Source organism: Dermacentor albipictus, chromosome 6, assembly GCF_038994185.2.
Source record: "Dermacentor albipictus isolate Rhodes 1998 colony chromosome 6, USDA_Dalb.pri_finalv2, whole genome shotgun sequence".
Lineage (NCBI taxonomy): Eukaryota > Metazoa > Arthropoda > Arachnida > Ixodida > Ixodidae > Dermacentor > Dermacentor albipictus.
Genome location: NC_091826.1, coordinates 67,071,808 through 67,096,151, shown reverse-complemented (window position 1 = coordinate 67,096,151; position 24,344 = coordinate 67,071,808). Strand labels below are relative to the sequence as shown.

Here is a 24,344-nt window from a genome sequence, read left to right as displayed (position 1 = left end):
CAATTTATTATACTTTGTTTAATTTAGCAAATTAAGTTTTTCTTCTTTCTTTCTCTGCTACCGCACAATTCATGATCAATCCCCCGTGGCGGTTGGAACCATAACGACCATGCTAAACAAACAAACGAAGACAAAATTGGGGCCTCTTGGGCGGGTGCCCCACGGGCGCACGTGTAAGAGTGCACGAGTAGAAGAAGAAGAACCAGAAGAAGAAGGCAACTGGCCGTAGCGGTCTCGTCGGAAGTCCCTTCTCTGTTCCTGCGACTTAAACCCTCGGAACGCGTGGAATTCCCCACCGGCGACCTCAACAGTGGCACCACCTCGAGCAGCGTTGTCGCAGTCGTCGTTCGATTCAAACACAGCGGCATGCGACGCGTCCAGAGCCCCGTGCAGCTGCCGCCGTGTCCTCGGCGACGTCCTGCGCCCGTCCAGCCACCGTTATCGCCCCGGCGCCGCAGTCCTGCCCCCAAGGACAGGTCCTGCGAGGCGTCCTGCGCGCGCTACTCTTGCTTCGTACTGCTCGCCGTCCTCGTCACGACGACCACGCTGCTAGCCACGCCGGCGCTGCTGCTGACGCGGCTCGATCCGTGGAGGCGAGACCACTTCACGCTGGACGAAGACCTGCGACGCTCGCGCGACCACAGCGTGCACCCGTGCGACGACTTCTACCGGTGAGTTGGGGTGGCGCGGCTGTCTGCTTTGATCGTCGTGCGTAACGGGAATTAAAGCGCTCTATTTTTTTAAAGACAGTTGGTATATGAGGGCCTGATTCCAGCCTAAGAAGGTTGAGTCAAACGCACTAGCCAAACACGCAGGAGCGACTAACCATGGAATAAGTTGTTACAAGGCAAGAATCATCGACGACGAACGTAATTCTCGGCTTCGTGAACCTCATCATGGTATCTCTGATCATTCAGACCCAACTGAGCGCGCACTGAATAGCAACTACGGAAATTTCTACACGTGTATGCCCGGTGTTTAACGCCACGTCCTGAAACGTACAGTCTTGGCCGAAAAGCTAGAAACCACTGTGACTGGCGGGAGAGCAGTTGCGTTCCGCTATCGAGGCGCAGCCACCGTCGGTGCGCGCCGCTGCTTTCTTGCGCCGAGGATAGAGAGGGCGAGGGAAGCGTGTCTCTTACTCTCAAGCGTCCTTTGATAACAGCGCTCATGAAAAACTGCGGCTAGCACGGCGCGAACGCGACCGTGGCCAAGCGGAAGCCACCCGACCGGCTAGCATGCCGTTTGCAGCGTATGCTCGACGAGCGGGCGGAGGTCTCTGGCGACCGCTGTGAAACGCGATACGGTCTAATTTCGCAATTGCGAGTGTCGTAATCTTAAGTTAATGTTTTTCGTGATGAAACAAACAATGCTACGAATAGTCCTGCGCATACTCGAACACGGGCACTCTGCGAGGATCGTAGCAAAGATCTCACTTAGCAGTTAAACATTAAATAATTTGCCACAACGACACCTCGTATTTGTCATCATGAATGTCACCAGTAGCAAATTAATCAAGAAAGCATAAGTTTCGGGGTGGCACCTGCATCTCTCGACGGAATCACAGGGGGCAGCATGCCTTCAAGGCACTGAATGTGCGTTGGTCTGTGGTTGCCCTGAACAATTGTAGCTCTCTAGCGTGTTTCTCGACTACCCAACGTCCCTGGTTGAAAGCGCGCTACGTATAACCCATTTTGTTAAACTACCTGTGAAGCCCTTTCTTGTAGACACGAACGATGCCTCAGTAACCGATATGCAAAATACTTCCAGTGAACCCGTGACAGCGACAGCACCGCCGGTCTGACGCCGTCACTCTGCGAGAATCCTATTATCTCGTGGCCGTGTTGCACTTTACGTGCTTCAAACGCGTGTTGCCCAATGGAAACGCGATGAACTTACACTGGCCTCACATGTGTTTGAAAGTGGGCCCTAGCGACAATGAGGCAGTGTGCACGAGAGAGAGAGAAACTTATTTACAGAAAGGCAGAGAGGTCGGCCTGAGCTATAACTTGCTCTGGTCTGCTTCTCTACACTGGGGAAAAGGGACGGTGAGGGACAGGGCTGATGAATGATGATGGTATAAGGAAGAGATGGGTATATGCAAATTCACAGAGTTGTGCCCTCTCTAAAGCCGTGCATCCAGCCCAGTGGATTGGAGAAAAGCTATAGCGGCTCTTGTTACCACACTCTTGTTAGCGAACAGGCAGACGCTGAAGCGAAAAGTGTTTTATATACCGCTTGTGAAGTACGCATTCCCTTATCACGAACGGACACAAACGCCCTACTTCGCCGCGTAAACCACACCTCTACGACTGGACCCAACCAGATCGACGACACAAGCGATTACACAAATGGGACCAAGAAATGAAATTTCGTATGCCTCACAAGCTCACAAGAAGCCACACGAGCATGGTGCATCGGATTCGCCTTGGTGTGGCATTCACCAACCGTCATAGATATATGCTAGGTGCCAGTGATACTAGCCCAAACTGTGAATGCTGTGAGGTGCCAAAAATACTTGAAATTTTATTTTGTGTGTGTCCCGCCTATGCGCAAGAACGACAGCAACTTGTCTCTTCCATTGCAAAGATCCATGAGAGACCGCTATCGGACGAGGATGTTTTAGGTGCACGAAGATCTCAAAAAGGCGAGGTAGTGTGAACTTTTCTAAATGCCGTGAGAATGGGTCTAACTCAGTGGGCTACTCAGGTAGGACGAACGTCTTCTAGCCCCAAAAAGTTTTCATAATCTCACTGTCGGTTGACTTAAAGAACTTCAACGCCTTGCGCAATCATGTGGTAGTTCCTTAGTGGAGAACTGCGGTCAGCATTTTTCAAATATTGTAATGGCGGTTACCTGCAGGGCCTTTCCGAAGAGAGCCCTTGTAGTCGAAATCACTGCGTCCCGTCTTTTCTAAACGAAAGATGAGTCAACTGCCCCCATAGTAAATAAAACCTGGAACAGCGCTACAGTACTGAGAGATGTCAGCTTATATTTTATCTTTTGTTTTCATCGCACTCAAAAATGCATTGCAAATGTGTATCTGAAAGCATAATGCGAAGGCTCTTGCCCATGAATATGTAGAATGAAATTGTAATAGGAAATTTCGATTTTTAGGACAAGTATTATAAGGCGCTGCGCTTAAGTCGGGCAGTTTTGTCCAGGCGAGCGCAATTACTCTCACGAAGCACTGTACCACGGCGGCCGCAAGACGACCTCGTAGCTGGCAGAACGATCACTCACCAGTTTTTCACGAGCCCTGTTATCAAAGGATGCTGGACAGTGAGAGACAAGCTTCCCTCGCCCTCTTTACCCGGGCGCAAGCGAGCGCCGGCGCGCCGGTGACGGCTGCGCCGCGATAGCGGAGCGCCGCCGCTCGCCGGGCGTTCACAGCGGGTGCAAGTTTTTAACGCGACAGCGTTAAGGAGCTCGTGTCGCAGAAAAGCTAGTGTCATCGATGTCGGAGTCGGCGGCATTGGCCGTGAGCGATAAATTCCAGAAGGCACTTCATAAATAAAAACACATTGCAAGATGGGCTGGTGGGAATCGAACCAGGCTCTCAGCACTGTGAGACGGAGACGCTACCACTCAGCCACGAGTTCGATCGTTCAAAACAGGGCAAAATCGCCTCTAGTGAATGCTGTGTTGCCTTAGAAACGCGCCGTAGAAATATATACTGCAGTGTATATCGCTAATTACGACCATGTAAATTACAGAAGTCGAAGTTTCACGAATAGCGAAGTACGTTTCCGCTGCATTTCTTCTGCGCTCTGCGCACACGCAGAACCATCTAGCGGCAAACACAGAAGACCCCCTTCCTCGCCATGTACGGCGCTGTCCCGACACATGGCGCGCCATTCGTCCCATGATAGTGTCGCAAAAAGAGTAGAGCGCCGGCCTCTTTGCTTGCTTTCGGGGCATTTTGTGGGCTCCTCGACGCGGGGGAAACCTTTGTACACAACCGCGACGGCGCCGCAGTCATGTGCTGCCGCCGCCGCCACGCCTGACGTCACACGTGCAGCTGACGCCACACGTGCACCTGACGCGTCCTCGTCCCACGCTCGGCTGTCAAAAGCCGATTAGTTGTGGTCAGAGTGCTTTTGTGTGCGGAGTGTTGACACGACCATTTCTTGACCCCTTGAACTCTGACGCTCATTAGATAATGTCGGCTTGCCTGATTGGTCGGAGTAACGAAGTAACCCATTGGTGGAGAAGCCTGCGCCTCCCGCCGGGCCGCCGGTCCCTTGGATGCTGGGGAAACTTATTTAAGAAATAGTTTGAGAGTGAGTAAGTCGACGCTCCCGGACCTTCGAAGCGAGCGGTCGCATCGCCCCTCGCTCCGACGACTACGGCTCGGCCGCCACTTCTTGCGCGCGTACGTCTCCTCCTTCGACCGCGCTTACGAGCGCAGCCCTTTTCAGGGCTCGCACGGCAGCTGGCTCGATCGCCTGAGCCACGCTGCTACACGGAGGCCCCATCTGATGGGTGACGCTCCGAAGCAGCAACATCGGAAGAGGCCGAAGAAGCCAGCTCCTGGCTTCGACGACTCGGGGTCCCGACGAGCCCTGCAGCACCACCCGCATGGACGGCAGCCGCGCACCGGGAGATCGCCTCCTGCCTTGCGTTGGAAGCGGGGACTGAAGGCACGTACGCTGCGTGCACTGTCGGCCGACTCGGCCAGCTCCACGCCGTCAAGCACACATTCGCAGGGGAGTGCGACGCCATCCGCGCGAGTTCCAACACCCTTGGATACTTCCTTCCGCACGTTTCCTTTCGATGCGCCGGAGACTGCTTCCAGCGGCCACCACGCCGCACAGTCCGCCTCAACGGACGCCACCTCAGAGGCCTCCACTTCGGCCGCCTCCACCGACGACGATGCCTGCTGCCCGTCGGCCGGCGACACCGACGAGAGTGCCGGCACCTTCTTCTTCCCAACCGCAAGTATGATTGGTGCCGACACTACGTCCTCCCGCACGGACGCGACCACCTCGCCCGAGGCAAGTCCTGTCCGGCCGGATTCTCCATCATTGTCGTCGCCGACGGCCTGCTCGTCACCTCCGCTTACCAACAGCAAGCCCACTGCACCTGCGGCGGACGAGGGATCGCTCCCCACGGCGGTGACCGCTCCCGTCGATGACGACCCAGCTGACGGCCCCTCGTCAAACAGGAGCCGGCCGGGAGTGCCTACTCCTGCCCCAGTACCTGCGGGAACAGGGGAGCTCAACCCGCGGAACTCCCCGCAGCTGCTTGAGGCAGCCAAGAACGCCCAACCCTGCCAGCCTGCAGCGTTACAGTCGGAGAAGCCCGCAAGAAGGAGATGCCATTTTCGACGGCTCGTCGATTTCGAGCCGTATTCCCCACCCGCTGACGGCGGTGTCGCCCACGATACCTCAGTCACGGTTCTATACCGTCCCACCGAGCGCAAGGCAACCTTCCTGGCACTCTCGCGGGATACTATCGCGGCGCAACTCGCCTGTGTTTCAGGTGTGAGATGCGTTCGCGTGAACTTTCGTCGCAATGTGGTGGCTGCGGATGTGACGCGCGGTGCCGATTTGGCGCCCCTCCTCGCAGTGCGCGACACCAGTGGCGTGGCGGTGCGCTCGAAGGCACTCCACAGCAACTCCTGTGTGGGTGTCATTTATGGGGTCGACCCATCCTTCGACGTCCGCACTGTGAAAGAAAACATCGAAGCCCCCGTCGCGGTGCTGTCTTGTTCACGGAGTGGCGCTAGCGTCACTGTTACCTTCGTCGGGAGCGTCGTACCCACAAACGTCCGACTCTTCAAGCAGCTCCGCGCGGTTCGTCCCCGTCTGCCTCGACCACTACAATGTGACCGCTGCGGTGTTTTCGGCCACGCCGGCGCCACCTGCTTCCGCGACGCCCGCTGCCTTCGCTGCGGGGAGTCGCACGCCACAGGAAACTGCCCCGCCGAAAAGCCACGCTGCGTAAATTGCGGTGGCCGTCACCCCTCAACCGAGCCAAGCTGTCCGGAGTGGCAGCGCGAGAGAAGGGCTGCCGTGTTGCTGTCCTCGTCCCAGCGGCCCTTATAGCGCAAAACAGCGCTTGAACTAGCCGGCGCCGCAATGACCGAGTCGCGTACGGCCGCTCCGTCTACATCTGCCAGCTCCCCACAGGGCCGATCGTACAGTGACGCCCTGCGCGGCCGCAACAACCAGACAGCCGCTGCTGAGCCGTCATGCGGCCCTCCAACCGCTACGAACAGCGACCCCAGAGACGCGCTAATAGCCGCTCTCGCTACTGCACTGCGGGCCTTGCTCGACCAGTGCGCAGCCATCGACGGCAACGTTCGTCAAATGTGTGACGCGGCTCTCGCCGCGCAGGAAGCACTGCTCCGACACGACTAGGCGCGTCACCGCGCCTCATAAGCGAAGGCCACCGACTTGTCCGCGCACGGCGTTCTAGCCGCCGCCGCCGCCCCTCCTTCACCCCTCTATCTATTCCCCTACCCTCCCTGTGCAGTGCGGTTGAGGTGTCCTCATCTGAGAGACAGTTACTGTGCTGCACTTTACCCCACGTTCTTCCTTCCCAAACCAAGAATCTCTCTCTCTCGAGTGAGTAAGTAGACAGCAGCAGACATGGCGCAACTTCACCAGGGGAGGCCAGGCCGGTCAGGCAGGCCGACGACGACGGGTATGACATCGTTCTATTTGTAAATATTTTCGTACATTGTTAACTTAAAGTAAAATATAAAGTAAATAAACCTAGTTCCTGAAATGCTACTTCTCGTCGTCGTCGTACCCGTGGATTTGGACTTGTCCCTGCCAGAGCTCATCCCCCGTCATCTTCCGTCCCCCTGGTGAGCTGATGCGTCTGATATCTAACGGTTGCGTCACTTCGCTACAATAGCGTCCGCCTTCATGGCACGTCAAGGCCTGGCTGTTCGTGCCGATCGCGACGTTTGTTTCGCGTAGATCGTTTAAGTAGGCGGTGCGAACGGGTTGCGATAACGCTGTCACGTTCCACTCTTTAAGTAGGAGCTTGAGCGTCCTCCAATTTTTTGACAAAGACTGTACAGAACTCGATTCTCTTTTTGTCCATCGTCACTGTCTACAAGGCTGTAGTGCCGTGTCCTTACTTTTGCCTTAAGTGCATGATTTTGGCGTCCACATTAGCGAATATGCGAATTACTGTGTGTAGACTTTTCCAAAGTATCAAGCTGACCAACAACGCTCAAGGCAACATATAGCCGCGGCATAGACTTGCAAAGAACGAGAATGTGCTGAGGAAGAGATGATGACAGGCATACTACAAGGCACCTGCTCGCTCGCTTTATTTATACCGCTAGGGCGACGTCCGCCATCCTGTGCAAGACGAACCAGACGTTTGGAGCGGTGACACCTATACGCGGTGGACACCTATACATTTAATACAAGATTCGCCCACTCAACCACGCTACAGTTCTCGCTATGTACCTCCACGCTCATTGGTATAGTTCCTCAGGGACATCATTAGTGCAAGATGGTGCCTTCCGCCATGACGCTACGGAAAGGAGCAAGCGTGATTGCCTGGTGCACCTGCTTTGTCGAGTTCGCCCGCAGTGTGTTTGGCTGTCATCGCGGCTGTATCGGCGTTACTGGGTTACATCGGCTCCACATGCGACAGCAACGTGTGGCCGGGAAAGGATGTTCAGTATGAAAAGGAAGCCGATCCCTGATAATTTATTGCCGCTTTCATATTCGCGCTTAATGACACTAATGCAAGAAACTCGAAACTGTGGTCATGATACGTCTATGTCTTATGGCGTATAATTGCTTGCTGCTGACCATTCAGCATGTGCCGATAGCAGTACTAACGCGCTGCTGCTATTATATTGCGCAATATGTCAACCATGCACAAAATTTCTGTACTGAGCCAGAACAAAAAAAAATATCCAGAACTCGCGTTCTGCGGGAGTCGATGTTAATTGAGCTGCTTTGCAGGCAACTATCTATCTAGCAATAGTCGGGGTTTTTAACTTAGCTAATGGGGGGGGGGGGCGAACATGCTTGTAAAGATAAGCAATTGCGAGTTACTCAAGCCTCCATATGATGACGACAGAAGCAAGGCATCTCCTGCCATCCTTGAAAAGTCCTGTCATTCGTCATATGGGGCACGTCACGTCAACCATGCCATGTGTAATGGTACACATATCTTGGAAGGACATGTCATGGCATGACGCTCCTGTTACGTCATGACATGCCATCGCGTTCGCGTCACGCACCCATGCAAAGCATGCATGTCATCCTCGTCCTGTCATGCAGGCCGTGTATCTCATGTCATTCAGTTGAACGAGATTGTTCAGCCGAACCTAATTCAGTTGAGCAAAAATATCTTCACACCCAATATTGCCACCATCTACTTGCGCAGGCATGTCTGCAGCAACTGGGACGCCAATGCGCGACGTGGCAGCCCGCCGCTGCGCAAGTACAAAGCCATTTTCGACAGTCACGTCGTCAAGCGCCACCTGTTGCGTTACATCCCCAAGCATTCGCACAAGGCCCGAGACAAGGCAACGGCGCTGCTGCTCAAGTGTTTCAGCCGGGTAAGCGAGAGAGCGTCGCCGTCGTTTTCATGCCGTTGCCTCCAGAAGCAACACACACCAAGCGCGTGTGGTGTGTGTGCATTACCAACTAACCCACCTATCCATCTTTATGCATTGGGACATTTCGTGTTATCGCTTTTCGATACGACTGCATTGTTGTTCGTCTTTCGGCAGCCAACCATTGCCCCACAATATTTCTCCATGCTTGTAAAATTACTAACTACACCATTAGCTAATAAGTGAGGGAGGAAAATAAGGATAGTATTTTCTGTCTCTGACCTTTGTATTCCGTGATGTATGTATTGACCCTTATTGCGAACGCTTCTACCAGCATCGTCTCTGTGATAGAGTGCGTGTCTATTACTATGATTTACAAAATCTTGTAAAACAACTCAACTTCTGAGTAGCTCGTGCTCGCAAGAAATTCTGACCGGCTCAGTGAAGTTGATGGGGGGCTAAAAGACAGGGTTCCAAAGAAACAGTTCAGCTCGAGGAGGTTTCTCAGCCATCAATTCTGAGAGGAGAAACACGCCGAGCCGAAACAGACGAAATCAATTTATTTCAGGCAAAGCTTCCGAAAGAGGAGCAACAACTGTGCGGAGCTCAGAAAAACAAGGTTCAATGCGATCACTGGGCCCCAAAACATTTTCGATGACGCTAGCGCCCATAAAATACGTGCGACAAACAACAATACCTATGAAAGAGGTTACTGCCATAAATGAGAAAAAAACTAGCGGCACAACCCTTCTCACGATGACTGTCAACGCTAATGCGTTGGCATTGAATCAGTATAGCCACGCAATGTTTTCCCAACATCGAAACGAGTTATATATGAGGCATGCGCTACATCAGCGGGACTCCTGTTTCACAGGGAAAAGCGAACAGTTATCATATTTTCCTGTGCCTATGCCCTGTTGTCAGAATAAACGCCGCACGCAACAGACGCGTCACATCAGGGAAGAGCTTTGGGCTGATCCTCACTCCCTTGCATGCGTAATGATGCGAACGATCATTAACATCTGAATTCGGTTATATCGGAGAAGACACGCCAGAAGATGTCTTCCAACTGATACGGTGTAGAAACAGGACTGCCTCTAACTTTTCGGTACAAACATACCCACATTTTGCAATCAACAAAAAATATGTTATTCAGTATTGGCTAATTGGGGTGCTGACAGCGATAATTATATTCTCACTTTTTGTCCCCCTGGCTCCATAACTTATTTTCGCAGGTGGTCTTCGCGTACCTCCCAGTGCCTAATTTTAAGAACACCATAAAGCTTGATTTCGAACTCTGTAAATTCGTTGCGATGGTGGTAGTACCTTGTGTGGCTATATTTATTAAATCCTAAATGCGTTACTGTTGACAGTCATCGCGAGATGGGTTTTGCGAAATTGTGTTGTTGTTATTGATCTTTCTGTATCCACTCCTCCTATGCCACTGTTACTAGCCAGGAGTATTTGTAAACAAAAAACAACCAAGTAGCGCTGGTCTTCCAATTCCTGAAACAAACATGGTTTCACTACACGCTCGCCTTCGATTTCATGACTTGGGCATGTGTTCTAAGTAAATTATTCATAGGGTAATTATCAAATAGCATCGTTAGCCACTTCTACACTGCGACATCTGAAGCGTGTAATTCACAGATAATTTTCCAAGCATATATTGTAGAACTATAAAAACAAATGGCGTGTACGTAGGCGTACACAAAAGGCAAAATGTGTGATTTGAGTTTGTTTTGCTCGGGACCGCAGGGCGGCAGGCAGAGCTCGTGGACTATTCCGAAATTCCTGCAAGAGGTGGGGCTTCCCTGGCCGCACAAGTCCCCAGCCTCGAGACCCGAGCTCCTCGGCACACTCGTCAAGTCGTCATTACACTTCGGCATACACATATTCTGGGCCTTTTTCGTGGGTCGTGATCCATCACGCCGGAACCAGAACACCATTTACACGACCTTAGACGAACGGTGCACCGACTGGATCGGGAACTTCGAGCGGCTCAGAGATTATGCCAAACACCACGATTATCTCAGACGCTGCGCTGAAATCCTGGGCGGCACCGGGCAGTCATACTCGCGGATGATCGAGGCCGTAACGGTGGCGCACACAGATATCGCCCAACTGGTGTTCCGCTTGTGGGACCCGCATGCCGTTCCAGCGTTCCTTGACCTCGGTGACCCCGAGCTTCGCCGAGCCCTCAACGGTCATCTTGCGGACGATTCCCAGTTTTGGCCCGAAGACAAAATTGTGAACTTGCAGCCCAAGCTATTCGCTCAGCTGAACGCAACCCACTTCAGCCACGACAATTTCACCGAGAACTTCAAGCTCTTCCTCGGTGCGTACGCGGTGTGGTTGCTGTCGCCGTACGCCTCTCGTTACCTCACCACCTACATGCTGGAGGACATGGGCCTCGCAGCGTATGAGCGAAGCTACTGGCACCACAAGTGCATGCTGACCCTCGAGGAGACCATGCCGCTGGCCAAGTTCAAGCTCGAAGACGAAGGTTCGGTTGACACGGTTTACACGTCGAAAATGCTGCACCTCGCCAAGCGATCCATACACTCCTTCATCGCTGTATATGGTGGCACTCTCGAGAACTATTTGGCAGGCGCTATGGCTGGTGTTGTCGTCAACGCCCGCAACATGACTCTTACGTGGCACATGCTGGACCGGACATACGCCTATGTACCTTTCGACACCAGGGCGGGGTTGTTCGACCTGTACATACGCATATGCGCCGCGGGCATGAACATCCTCAAGAAGTCGTTGCACCACCCTAGGCAGACTGCACTTCACGCGCCAGGGATCGCTGTCTACGGACTGTACCGCATCCTCGTGGCTAGGGAAGTCGTGGTCCCCAGCTACATGAGGGCGCTACCACTGTTCAATGCGCGCCACCCGTTGCCTGTCCTTGTGGCCTTGATCGGCACCCATATCTTGAAGCAGATGTCCACTCTAGGGAGATTCATCCTGTTCTATGATGAAAACTTTGTGGTGAGTGTGTTCTTGGCAAAAACCTGCTTAGAAATGTTTCAATATCAATTCCTTTTGAGTCGTCTCAATCAGAAAGTTGTAAGACCTCACACATCTAACGGAGCTGTTGCGATACTGTACCCGTGTCCATATTCCGGCGTTCATTATTAGGCGGGTCCATCAAAATCGTTTTTACTTTGTGCATTCCTCAGCTATGCAGCACAGTTATTTCACTTCAGCAGTGCGAATGTGCACGTACGAATTAAAGGGATTATTTGACACACTGAAGAACTTTGTGAACGCAAGTATTTCAACAAGGCGGATTAGGAATGACTGCCACGAAGAAGTTGCACTGAACACAAGCATGCTTTTCCTTAACATATGGGGAATATTTTACAGTTTTAGGGACTCCGAGCGAGTACCTGTTTGTGCGGCGACATTTAACGAAGCAGTGTTGCTAACATTCTTTCGAGCATGTAACTAAACTGACGCAACGAAGTCGCGAAAATTTCCCTAAATTCTGCTCCAATGTCGCTAAAATTGTTGTCAACACTAATTAATTTCTCTACAATGTATGTGTTTCAGGAACATGTTCACGTATAGACTAAAAGAGCGTAACGCGTCTTCTAATGCATTTCACGTCCATTAGTGCTTATTCAAATGAAAAATTAATAATAAACTTACAAGAAAGATGTAGCGAAATTACATTTGTTTACTTTCACATTTTAAGGTTACGAATCCACCACGCTTCAAAAGAACACGGTTGGCCAGAATTCCTCAGCACGAAGTCGCACAGTCGGTTTACGTTATGCCTAAAAATTTTCCGGTTTCAAGAGCTGGTGAAAAAAAGAATGCTGCGACGCGATCTTGGCAACGTTGTTAACACGACAATTACAATTACGTGACCTTTGTACAGGTTCAATACTAGCTGTCGATCCTTGATCTACCTGAAAAATTCGTTGAGTACTGATTCGCATGAAAGCCATAAGAAATCGCCCATTCTTTCACTAATGAACCCAGCCGCTCTGATATCAGCAGTTTTGTTCAGTTGATATCTTTTATTCACATACCGCGTTCTCAACTTCACCGTAAGCCTTATTACTAAAGTACACGTAATTTAAATTACTACTACGATTGAGAAGATAAGCCAATCAAACATGCCCATAGCGAAACTTAAACACTACTCGAGACTCAGCCTTATGCGTTTTAAAGATCACGAAAAAAACGTTCATTTTGTCAATGCAATGTGTAGCCTATTTGCTTCGACTCAACTCGCCATAGTGCGGCCTCGGTGAATGCATACGCGTGTTGTTTCATTAGAGCTCATGCCTGGTCAAAAATTTATTTTTAAACATGTTTTCCGACTACAAAGTCGCTAAAATGTCGTAACTTGCTGTGTGATGTCGCCAAGGAAAAAGACCCCTGTCGCTACATGGAAAAATGCGTTGGCAAATGAACCAAAAACCAGATAAATCTAGCAACGAAACCGATAAAATGGCAAACCTCCACAGTAGTGATCGCTCCGTTATGCTCTTTATTATAAGCTAAAATGTGGAAGGGCTTGCAACATATCCGGGTAGCAATACTTGTTGCTCGACTAGTTAGTCAATGTTATTCCACGAATTTAAGACAAAACCGAGGGCCGAAAAAGCTTTAGGACAGGAAAGAGTGTCACTTGCAAATAGTTGGTTGAAAGCAGACACGATCATATATGAAGGCGAAGCCGCCACGGGTGCACTTACATTTGGGCACGATACACAAACAAGCCTGCATCACTATCCAATCATACGGCGCAGAAACTGTCGTTCAGTGCTGCGTGATGGCACAGACGTATCGCTGACACAGACGTGACCCTTCATGTTGATGAGATGTGCCTGTTGATGAGATGTGATGAATTCCCATGCCAGGGAATATGTGCTTTTAGCAAGAATTCGCATATGGAAAAAATCTGGCTCCCACGTGCGGCAATCGCAGTGCTTAGGCAAATGTGCGTTAATCTTATTCTTGAGAGATAGCTCTTGTTCCCTTGCCCTGTCGTTGATACAACAGCCTGTCCGGCCCATAAACACCCATTCGCTATTAAGTGGAATTTTGTGCACCACACAGACCGCGCAATTCACATACGGCCTTGTATTATTTTTACCACAAAGGGTGTGCTTCTGCGGGTCCGAGATGTGTGAGACACTCTTTCCCGTCCTAAAGCTTGCTTCCGCTTTTGGTTACGTCTTAAATTATGAGATTTTACGTGCCAAAACCACTTTCTGATTGTAAGGCACGCCATAGCGGAGGACTCCGGAAATGTCGACCACCTGGGGTTCATTGACGCGCAAATAAATCTAAGTACATGGGTGCTTCCGCATTTCGCCCTCAACGACATGCGGCCGCGGTGGCCGGGATTCGATCGAGTGGCCTCGTGCTCAGCAGCCCAACACCATAGCCACTGAGCAGACACGGAGTGTTTGGTGGCGTCTTAACTTCCAGGTATGAGTAGCACGGTGATTTACAAACGTGAGAAATGCGTTTCGATGCTACATTTATTTTACTGTTTTACTGGTGAAAGTGATGTTTGTATGAGTATTCTAACGCACAATATCCAAACACAAATATGGAATGTCGCCTACATGCACTATACTATATACACTATACACCTTAACCCTTTCAGACGCCAATATATCCCGTTGATTGAAAACTCGCTTTCACCTCTATTTTTGCATATTCTCAATCATAGAAAGCGTAGAGCTTTCAATTGTTTATCGAGTTTTGTCGAGTTTTTAAGAGTGGTCTCGACGCAAAAACTTCATTCCATGACATCAAAAATGAGAACATATAAACTATTTCCTGTTTTCAAAAAGTTTGAAAAGCACGAGCCCGCGCGGAACGAAACGTGTCAATTCGTAACACTTTGCAACGATGCCTTTCCGCAGGACCAAAACCTCCCAATCTTCGGCCAGCTCGGAATGCTGTTCTCGGACATGCAACGCTACGATGTGGTGGTGAACAACAGCGGCTATCTCGATGACCACTACGCGCACGAGAGGCGGGAGCTCACGATGGCCGGCTGGGCGACCCGTCTCGCCAGCAGCATCCCGCGCCTGCCCGAGGCCCGAGCCCTCGCGAAGGCCACGAGGGCGGCGAACAGCCGAGACGGCAGGCGCCCGTCTTTCGGCGGCGTCCCCGAGGACCAGCTGTACTTTTTGGTCACGTGCTTCGCGCACTGCGGTGCCTATGGTCGCGCCATCCAGTTGCAGGTGCGATGCGGGGAAGCTTCCTTCTGCGTGCAGCTGTCGCTATCAGGACGAGTTGTTTGACAAGGGCTAGCGCAGTTTTGTCTTCATTGGAAGGGGTGGGCACCTGACGAGCTTAGCGAACGCCTTGCCCTATTTCCTAAAAATATTGCATGCATAATGCACGTGCGACTGATTCCTAAGCATCCCAATGTAAAGAAGTTTTTCGTATTGCGTTCTCTTTTATGAGTACGCATGAATGACAGGATGCGGGAAAACATTTGCTTTATACACGCACAGGAATTTAAATTAATTGATTAATTTATTTATTTATTTATTTATTTACACATACTGGTGCCCCACTGAGGCTGAGTGAGGAAAACATAACATGCCAAATTTCTATAAAAAAATGATAAATGGCAATGAACATCATCTTGAGGCAAAGCGTTCCAACCTTCTAGAGTAAAAAGAAACCTGCGTTTCTGCATGCCGGTGCTAGATTAAAACGGTGAGTATTTAGGCTGTGACAGCTGCAGTTACTAGAAGGCATAGCGAACGTCATGTATTTACCTACCTGGTGTAACTCCACAAATTATTCAGGTTGTAAAACTTTAACGCTTTTATTATACCACATTTAATCGGAAGCGTTAGCTTCATACCAGCGTTACCCTCTTAGCTATCTTGTCGCTATATATGCCGAAGTTTTCGTCCGTTAGTGGCAGGTGTTTTTATATGACTAAACATTTGTTGTCACTTTAGCAACTTCTGCTTTAGGAAAGTTTCTTCGAAACTGGTTCTCTTGGGGCACACTTTATTTTTCAGAAAGACATGTAGCGGTCGAAATTGGGCTCCGGCAAACTTAGGAGGAAGCAACGATTGCCTTTGCTTCGGCAGCCATATCAATGCACTTTTGCTTAACATCAGAATGGTCACTTATGACTCGACATATAGCTCACACACGCAAAAAAAATTTGTTTTTGTTCGTTACAAAACCAATTTGAATGGGTCTGCATGCTACGGCTGCAACGATTTCACTAAATTCCCTCGATTTGCACGCGTTCGCAAACGCAGAAGCAACTTAACAGAACCTGTCACCATAAATCTTATAGTTTGATTTTGAACGCATCAGGTTAATCAGACAGACCAATAATGGAAAAGCGTAGATATCGCTGACGCTGGGCTTCCCCACGTGAATCTGAACGCACCGCTTACGTTTCTCGGCGCTTTCCCACGAATAAATACCTCGCAGTGTTTTTATGTAGATCAGGAATAACGTGAACCAAGTGCCTTTTCCTGTAAGGAAAATCAGATTACTCGTGTTTCTTCGATTCGTGGGGTATTTCTAGCCGCACAACCTGAAGACAAGTGATGCATTTAAGATCTCATCGTCCGTTGTTATTTAACTATATTGGTAAAATAAAAGGCATTTACCTACTGCTGGTAAATGCACTGTTTGTTCCTCATCTGCGCGGACTCGATCTAAATGTGAAGCGTCTCGGTAGACGACATACTTCATGTTACTTCATATTATAGCCATGTTCCCAAATTCCAGCGTTATTTAATATTCCCTCCATAGTTTTGTGACAATAGCAGAAACGTTGTAGCAAAATATAGCGGTAGTTTTGTGATTTTAATGCTTCCCTTTGGAGACACGGATAGAGAAATTTGGGCGACGTTCTTCAGCCTAAAAACGTCATCGGAAGTTGAAAAGTCCACCGTCATATCTACGACAGATAAAACGCACAGGTTTCATCAGTACAAACTCAACATTTTTATTATAACTTTTTGGGAACAGTTACAAACAATAGATGCATTTTGAAGGATTAGGCGTAAATAAAGTTTTGTAAGTTGCAAGTTTAGTTCCACGGGGAGCCACCTCATGAGCGCGTTGCAGGTAGCCAAGTTTTGTTGCGATTCATTGCAAATTACTTGGATGTGTTTGCTTTGCGCGAATATACGTGGCACCCAAGGTACTCATATTCAAATACAGTAGTAAGGAGTTATTGAAGTAGTAGTACGTGACTAAATACCGAGTTAAATGCCATGTAATTGACAGAGAGACGGTTCTGTTTAAAGTTAATTTGCCACATACGAAACCATGTGCAAAAGTGTACGAGTCCATTGTTAGGAACAGATTTGTCTTTAGGAAAATAATTTCATGATATAGCACGCAGGGCATCAGCATGCAGACGTAGGCGCGTGGTCATATTCTGTGGAAGGTCATTGACCCAAATAGGAAGAAAATAGGACAAGAAACAGTGCCCTGCGGTATACGTCAGGTGAGACGTGATCACTATGGGAGCTAGAAGCTTTAACATGAATTTACAAGGGTGTTTTATTTTAACTATAAGAATTTTTTAAAATCCTCTTTGGCATATGTAGCAAATATCTCCTTATTTAGCTGGATTACTGAAAGAAGTGGACATTACATTCACTAAGGATGACTATGCATAATTGACGAATTAACAATTAAACTTTTACACCTTTTAACTTATGGCTGCAACGCACGTATTCCAATGCACAAACTCTAGCCAGCGATTCCACAAGGCGCCATCACTTGAAACGGATTTCGAAACAGTTAGCGCCAATTTGGTTTTGCAAACTTGAGGTGAAAATGCACTGTAACACATAGTGTTTTTTAAAAAATTGCCTTTTTCCGCATTGAAGATCAGAAACTAGTGAAACACCAATGCAGTTTTCGCCTACTTTGAGAATGCATATCTCGAAGCAGATGTCATTCTCAAACTTCATCCCAATTAGTCGATAACTTTAGAAATCACCAGCTAAAATTCGGAAATTCCGAAATGTGCCATAAACTAATTAATTTACAAATTCATTACCAAAAAGGTGTTAATTATTGAAATATTCATTTTGTCTTCTTATCGAAATAATATCTGGCTCCGAGAATGTTCAGGTCACGAAGTAAAATTGTGCTATGTACTACATGTGCGTTAAAAAAATTCTACAAAGGATAAAATAAAACATCGGAAAACAAGCCAGATATCCAGTCAACAAGTGTAGGATTACTTTTGATGATGATGAGCCTCCACAGTTTCGCAAGGTGAAGCACCATGGCAAATGCTTATAACAAATCTATGAAGATTACGTCAACATGTGTACCAAGATCTGATGATTTACCAATGCCGCTGATGAACTCAACCAGTTGTTGTAATGGTGACGAAAACACAATAACCAAGCTCACAGTTACTTCCTATGTTGGATTCCAGGTAGTCGATGCTGTGGTTATAATTATTTATTCGACTAGTTTACAAGAGCTACAGGTTCACAAGATCAATTGGTAGTTTAACATGTGGCAGTTACCGGAATTATATGAAGGTAAATGTTTAGTGCACCGCCACGAATAAGGAACATACGTGGTTGATGAAGACTTACTATATAACACTGATACTGCATTGTCCAAACGTAGTAACGAAGAAGGAAAGCATTGCGAGTGCCTTCAGGATCATTGGTTTTCATATGATCGAGATTTGCCACGAGATTCAAAACAACAGAGTGTGACGCAGTGATTTAAATAATAGCCCATGCTACCACGTAGTTTAATGAAGCATTTTCAATGTTATTTAGAGTAATATTGAATATATAGGCTAAAAAGCATATGTGAGTGCAGCAAGGTTATTACGTATCAGACAGTTCTTTAATTACAAATGTTGTATGATCGGTTCTACTGAGTAATAACGGCTGCTGAAACTTTCAGGATCGCTTAACCTTATCCGCGTGGCCCAATGAATAAGGCTTGCGAGTTTAGATCAGGGTCGCTTAAAGCGGAAGCAACCTTACGGTAAAATAGAAGTATTTCACTGGTTTCGATTTAGTCTAAAATTCTTCCTTCACCTAATTCAAAAGGGAACGCTTAACAGGCCCACCGCTGTGTATTAGGAGGGAGCCCTAGTGAACTCACAAGTAGGGACAAATATTATCTCCCCACCCCCCGGTCACCGTAGTTGGCGTCTATAACCGACATTATCTTCCCTATAAAACTCTATCCCCATCTTCTCCACAGAAAGTCATCTGCAACTCGGTCCTGCCTGCAGTAGCAGCATTCCGGGAAGCCTTCAAATGTCAGCCGCATCATCTACTCGTGACCGACTTCACATGGCCAGAACCACCCAACGAGACAAGCAGTGCTTCTGTGTAGTGCGACGAAACCCGCACTGGTGTGTTCAAGCAGGGAATTGCACTTTCTAATAGCCCAAGTGCAGTGTACTTTTCTTTCTACTTTCTCTCAGTGATTAGAACCGTTCCATCTTATATGTATAGAAAGCCTTACAATGTGGACACGCGAAGTGAAGGACTATGTTGCAAGTTTCTGCGAAAGGCGCAGGAAAAGCGCTTCACAAAAGTGCTGTGGACTACTTTATGGAATCACAATGCTGGTGAACTCCGCTTCCCCGTGCGTTTGCGTATGAACGTGTTTCCGAACGTTTTCCTTATGAAAGGGTTTTTAGCAGTTAGCTGCGAAGTTATTTTCTATAGTTACTTTTTTCTTGAAGTCTCTTTAGTTTCATTTACTCTGTCGCAACGTGCGATGTACACGAAAGGGATTGTATGCCCTCCAGTGAACAAATCACGCACTTCAATGATGCACTGCATTTCTTATTCGAGAGCCCGCCTCAACGCATACCATGTGTGATGTTTACCCGGAAACAAACATTTGTTTTGTGTGCTTGCTCAGTCGAGGTAACTTTTGCGTCACGTCTCAAGGCTAACATTGTCATTTGTCAGCTCTGTGAACGACGGAGCTGTAAAACTGCCGTGTATGTGGACCACGTGAGATGTTAATGGAAGCCATGAATTTCTACCTGTGCGGTTACGTCGAAGTGCCGTAAGACTGCATAATAAATTGCTTAGAAAAAGTGGCAGAGCCCGTCTTACGATGACTATCGACGGTAATGCGTTAAGCATTGAATCAATACAGCGACACAACGTATTGACACCGCCGAGAGCGAGTTGCATATAACGCAAGCACAGCAGCGGCACTGCTCTCTCGTGTTTGCCTGAGAACGTTCTGTGCCACGTAGCGCCGCCACCATGCAGCATGCACATGGCCTTCGAAATTCATGGCGCGCACGTGCTCGCGGACGCTTAGGAAATCTGTCATGCTGCAGCTATCTGGCGCTCTTCGGGAATGCTGCGCCACCTAGTGGCACTGCCAGGAAGTCCACGCGCGGCCTCCGAGACAAGCGTTGCGCGAAATCACCTGCGAACGCTTACGAGAGTTGGTTCGCAGTGCATTCATAATGTTAGGCTCGTTTTAAGCACTGGTGGGAAGTTCGTTGATTGAAAAGCGGCATGTACCCCATGCATTTCGCGTCACAAATGTGTGCAGGCGCAGACACAAAGAGACCAAATGATAAAGGCAGGAAGGGTAACGAGGACTGCACCCGGTTGGCTACCCTACACGGGGAAAGAGAAAAAAGGGAGGGAAAGTATTTTCAAAGAAGAAAACTCCACGGGGGTTACCAATCGGTCGCTCAGCCACTGCCCGCTGAAGGATCTGGTTGCTCTCCTTGAGAAACGCTTGTGGCGTGAGTTGGCTTCCGCTCCAGCATCTCTCCAGTGATTATAAAGCAGCATATAAAACTCACGACGCAGCGCGCACATGCCTAGTTATCCAAGTCGGCGGCAAACAGTTTCATCGAGCAGCGGTACCCACTCAGTCCCGCATCTACAGCGACTCGAGTCGGCGCCGCTGATCCACGTAGGCGAAAAAATGGTTAGACACATGTGTGCATGCAAAGTAAGCAAGAAAATCCCAATAAAGAAAGGCGTGAGGCAGGGAAATACGATCTCTCCAATGCCATTTACAGGAGGTATTCAGAAATCTGGATTGGAAAGAATTTGTGACAAGAGTTAATAGAGAATACCTTAGTAACTTGCGAGGATGTTTGCCAGAGTTAATAGAGAATACTTTAGTAACTTGCGATTCGATGATGATGTGGCCTTGCTGGGTAACTCAGGGCACCAATTGTAATGCATGCTCACTGACCTAGAGAGGCAGAGCAGAAGGGTGGGTCTAAAAATTAATCTGCAGACAACTAAAGTAATGTTTAACAGTGGCGGAAACGAACAGCAGTTTACGATAGGTAGCGAGGCACTGGAAGTGTTAAGGTTGCCATTATCCCTGAAGAGAAAAGTGTATAAAAGCTGTGTCTTACCAGTACTCACGTACGGGACAGAAAGTTGGATGCTTACGAAAAGGGTTCTACTTATATTGAGGACGACGCAACGAGCTATGGAAAGAAGAATGATAGGTGTAACGTTAAAGGATAAGAAACGAGCAGATCGGGTGATGGAACAAACACGAGTTTATGATATCTTAGTTAAAATCAAGAAAAATAAATGGGGATAGGCAGACAGGTAATTAGGATTTAAGATAACGGATGGTCGTTAAGGGTTATGGACTAGATTCCAAGGGAACGAAAGCGTAGCAGGGGGCGGCAAAAAGTTAGGTTGGTGGATGAGATTAAGAAATTTGCAGGGACAACATGGCCCCAATTAGCACATGACCGGGGAAGTTGGAGAAGTATAGGAGAGGCCTTTGCTCTGCAGTGGGCGTAACCAGGCTGATTAAGATGCTGCTGATGATAATGCACAGATATCCGCCGGAAATCCGCGAATTGCTCTAGGAATGCCAAACACATTTAAAATAGCCTACTCGCTATGTCTTGAAAGAAACAAGCGTTCACGTAGGAGAGAGCACTTCTCGAAACGTAATGCATCGCAAGGCTAAGTGAACTTAACAGCAGCGCTGACAATCTGAGTGACAATAATACGCAATAAAGTTGCCATGGCAAACAATCTTCACTGCGAGGGATCTCGAGCACAATATTTTGGGTGTAGCGTGGTAAACCAGCCGAGCGAGAGAAGGAAGTCGTCCACTCTCTTTTATTTCATCCAAGGTTCTCTCGTTTTTTTCTATATTATCAAGATTTGCGTTGATAATTCATAGTATTCATATTTTGCATCAGCTCTTCCTCTTATATTATATGATTGTTCGCCTTCACCCTCGGCTGCAGCGTTTCTGATGACACTTTCACACGTTCTTCTCCGGCATCTCCGAGACGATCTCAATCTGACCTGAAAACTTTGCAAATCTAAGCACAACAACAGCGTAATTAAGTTCTACGACCGTTATAAAAGCTAAAATGTAAGGCGTCCCCCACGAACCGAACGCATTTATTCAACTAACACGCAGTGAGGCGCAAGCCGTGCGATTTCAAAGAAAAATCTATCAGCTCGATGACAGAACGAAGTTTGCACGGATTATCAAGACGTTGTCAGGATGTTTCAAAGTCAATCGGCAAAATCACTCAGATTCTCGAGCTACAAGCTGTTGCCAAAAAATTTAAATATTAGGAAAATACTTTCATGGTTCGATGGCTTCCCGAACATGCATGCATCACTGGTGACGAAAGAGCTGACGAAGTTACTTGGAAGACTTGCGTCCGTCGACCAGTGTCGTGGTTGAGGAACGGTAAAACGAATATTTACCTAAAGGACGACCGCCTTCGCCAAATGGTATTGACATAGGTATTCTCAAAGGACATTGAGAAGACGATAAATGTGCTTCTGGACACCTCAATTTGCCTACAAAGAGGAGAAGGACGAGAGGAGGGAAACGTAAGGAGTTCCAACACACGCGCGTCCGGTTCACTATATGTTTGGCATTCGCTATCCTATGCAGGGGAGGGCGCGAGGTTGAAGAATCCAGAGAAAAAAAAAAAGACCGGGAAGGGAATCACTATTCGTAGGAACACAATTGGCTGATCGTCGCTGTTGCACCCGGGCACATTGAAGCAAGACCCTTGAAGAAGAATTTATGCCCGCGTCACTTCGTGGCCAATGACGCGTGGGGCTGGGCTCAAAGATCCTCCTTCTCTGAAGATAATCGGCCATCTAGCCGGTTTAATGCTCTCCGAAGAATGTTGCCTTTAACGTTAAGATGATCAAACATACCTCAGCAAAACATGTTCTGCAGCAAGATACCCACACACACGCGCGCGCGCACACCCAAACATGCCCTAGCACATACACACACGCGCGCGCGCACGCACACAATTTTGCATACAGATCCACCACACGTGTGAGAATCAATATGAACCAAGATGCATTTTATTATCATTTGATTCTATATAAATATTGGTTTGGTGTGGTTTGGTTTGGTGTGATAAGTTTTATGTGGTAATTGTATCAGGAGATGGCCGTTCTGGAGGTTTGGCTAAGAACGGGCAAACATCCAATGAAGCATACCGACTGGCAAATTCAAATAAAACGAATAAAATTAAAAAATCCCTCAAATATTATGAAGCATTACATAAGTAGATCGGCGTGCTTTACATCCATCGTTATATGTTCAGGTTTTACGTAAACAAGTTAACTTTTTTTGGAATGCATAAATGAGGCAGCCACGCGTACTTATCAATCATACAAGGGTTTATAGGCCTGCTCGCTACTACTCTCTCGCGGCGCTTAGTAGAACATATCGACATCCATGTTCAGGAGTTGGCAGTTACCTGTCAAAAACTGTCAAACTGGAAAGACGCCTGCCAAGAAAACTGCAAAGAAAGTCAGCGCTTTTAAACGCATGTTTCATTGTCGCATCACAGTTACGCGAGTCGCAGAAGAGTGTGCCTGACGTTTGACTAAGTAATTCGAAGGCTTTCGTCAAAGCCACCCATAACCAGATGTGCAGAGCGCATCTCACATTGCGCGACTCCTCGCACTCAAGGAGGACTCTGACACTGAGTCACGTCTCAGGAGTACCCAGCGAGCGCTGGCGAGGGACCGGAGTTCGATGGCGGAGAGAAGTGTTGCTCTGTTCTCATTCCTGGCGATCTCCGACGGACACCAACGGTGACGGCGGCGGGCAACATGACCAACCGAAAGGACTATTGAAATGAGCGCATAACCATTTACGCTGTAAAAACTATTCGCTTTCGCCTTTGTGCTTACGCGATGTAATTACGAATAGCACGTAGAGCGGCAAGTTTTTTTGCGGTAGACTTCCTCAAACGGAACACATTGAACTTCATTCTGGCTAGTAAGGTAGGCATCACAACACCTGTAGGGCTGCAACCGGACAGAGATCCATCAGCATAAGCACACCTGAAATCTAGCAGGGCCACTGCATAATGACTCATCTTTTTCGTAATTCTAGAGATTGTAAGGCGTAGCTGTGGCTTTTCTAGGTACGACAGGTGTAACAAAGGTCTTGCCCCTGGTGTGAAATCCGATAGACGACAGCTTGGGAGAGTTGTAATGAGTTCTGAAAATGAGGCTTGAGGCATCTGCGCCGGCAAAACAAGAATTTGTTATAGGAGTATCGACAGATATCTCAAATGCGCGCTCTAGCACTGTCAGCTGTGACGTCTGTGTAGGTAATGCAAGGAACGGAATGCGTATTGGGAACAACAAAGTGTCAGGGGTCCGATGCCGCGAGCGAAGGACCAATCACTAAAGAGAAAGTGCAGTGCTTGGTTGCAAGGGCATCATGCCCATACTGTTAGGCATCGCACAGCAGCGAAACCAAAGAGAGGCTCAGGTATGTCTCACTAAAGGTGATCACCTCAACCGTGCTTTGAGGG

General features: G+C 48.3%; 2 protein-coding genes across 2 annotated transcripts in view; one reads left to right on the top strand and one right to left on the bottom strand.

Moving 5' to 3' along the window:
* The window catches only part of LOC139047030 (phospholipid-transporting ATPase ABCA3-like), a 177,823-nt gene that overhangs the window by 134,474 nt on the left and 19,005 nt on the right, over nucleotides 1-24,344 (bottom strand). The gene's annotated exons all lie outside the window — the stretch shown is intronic.
* On the top strand, nucleotides 214-19,337 carry LOC135916951 (uncharacterized). Its single transcript, XM_070540757.1, has 5 exons — nucleotides 214-671; nucleotides 8,368-8,542; nucleotides 10,298-11,536; nucleotides 14,440-14,763; nucleotides 18,761-19,337. Exons 1-5 carry the CDS (start codon nucleotides 367-369, stop codon nucleotides 18,893-18,895), a joined length of 2,178 nt encoding a protein of 725 aa, XP_070396858.1. The 5' UTR covers nucleotides 214-366; the 3' UTR covers nucleotides 18,896-19,337.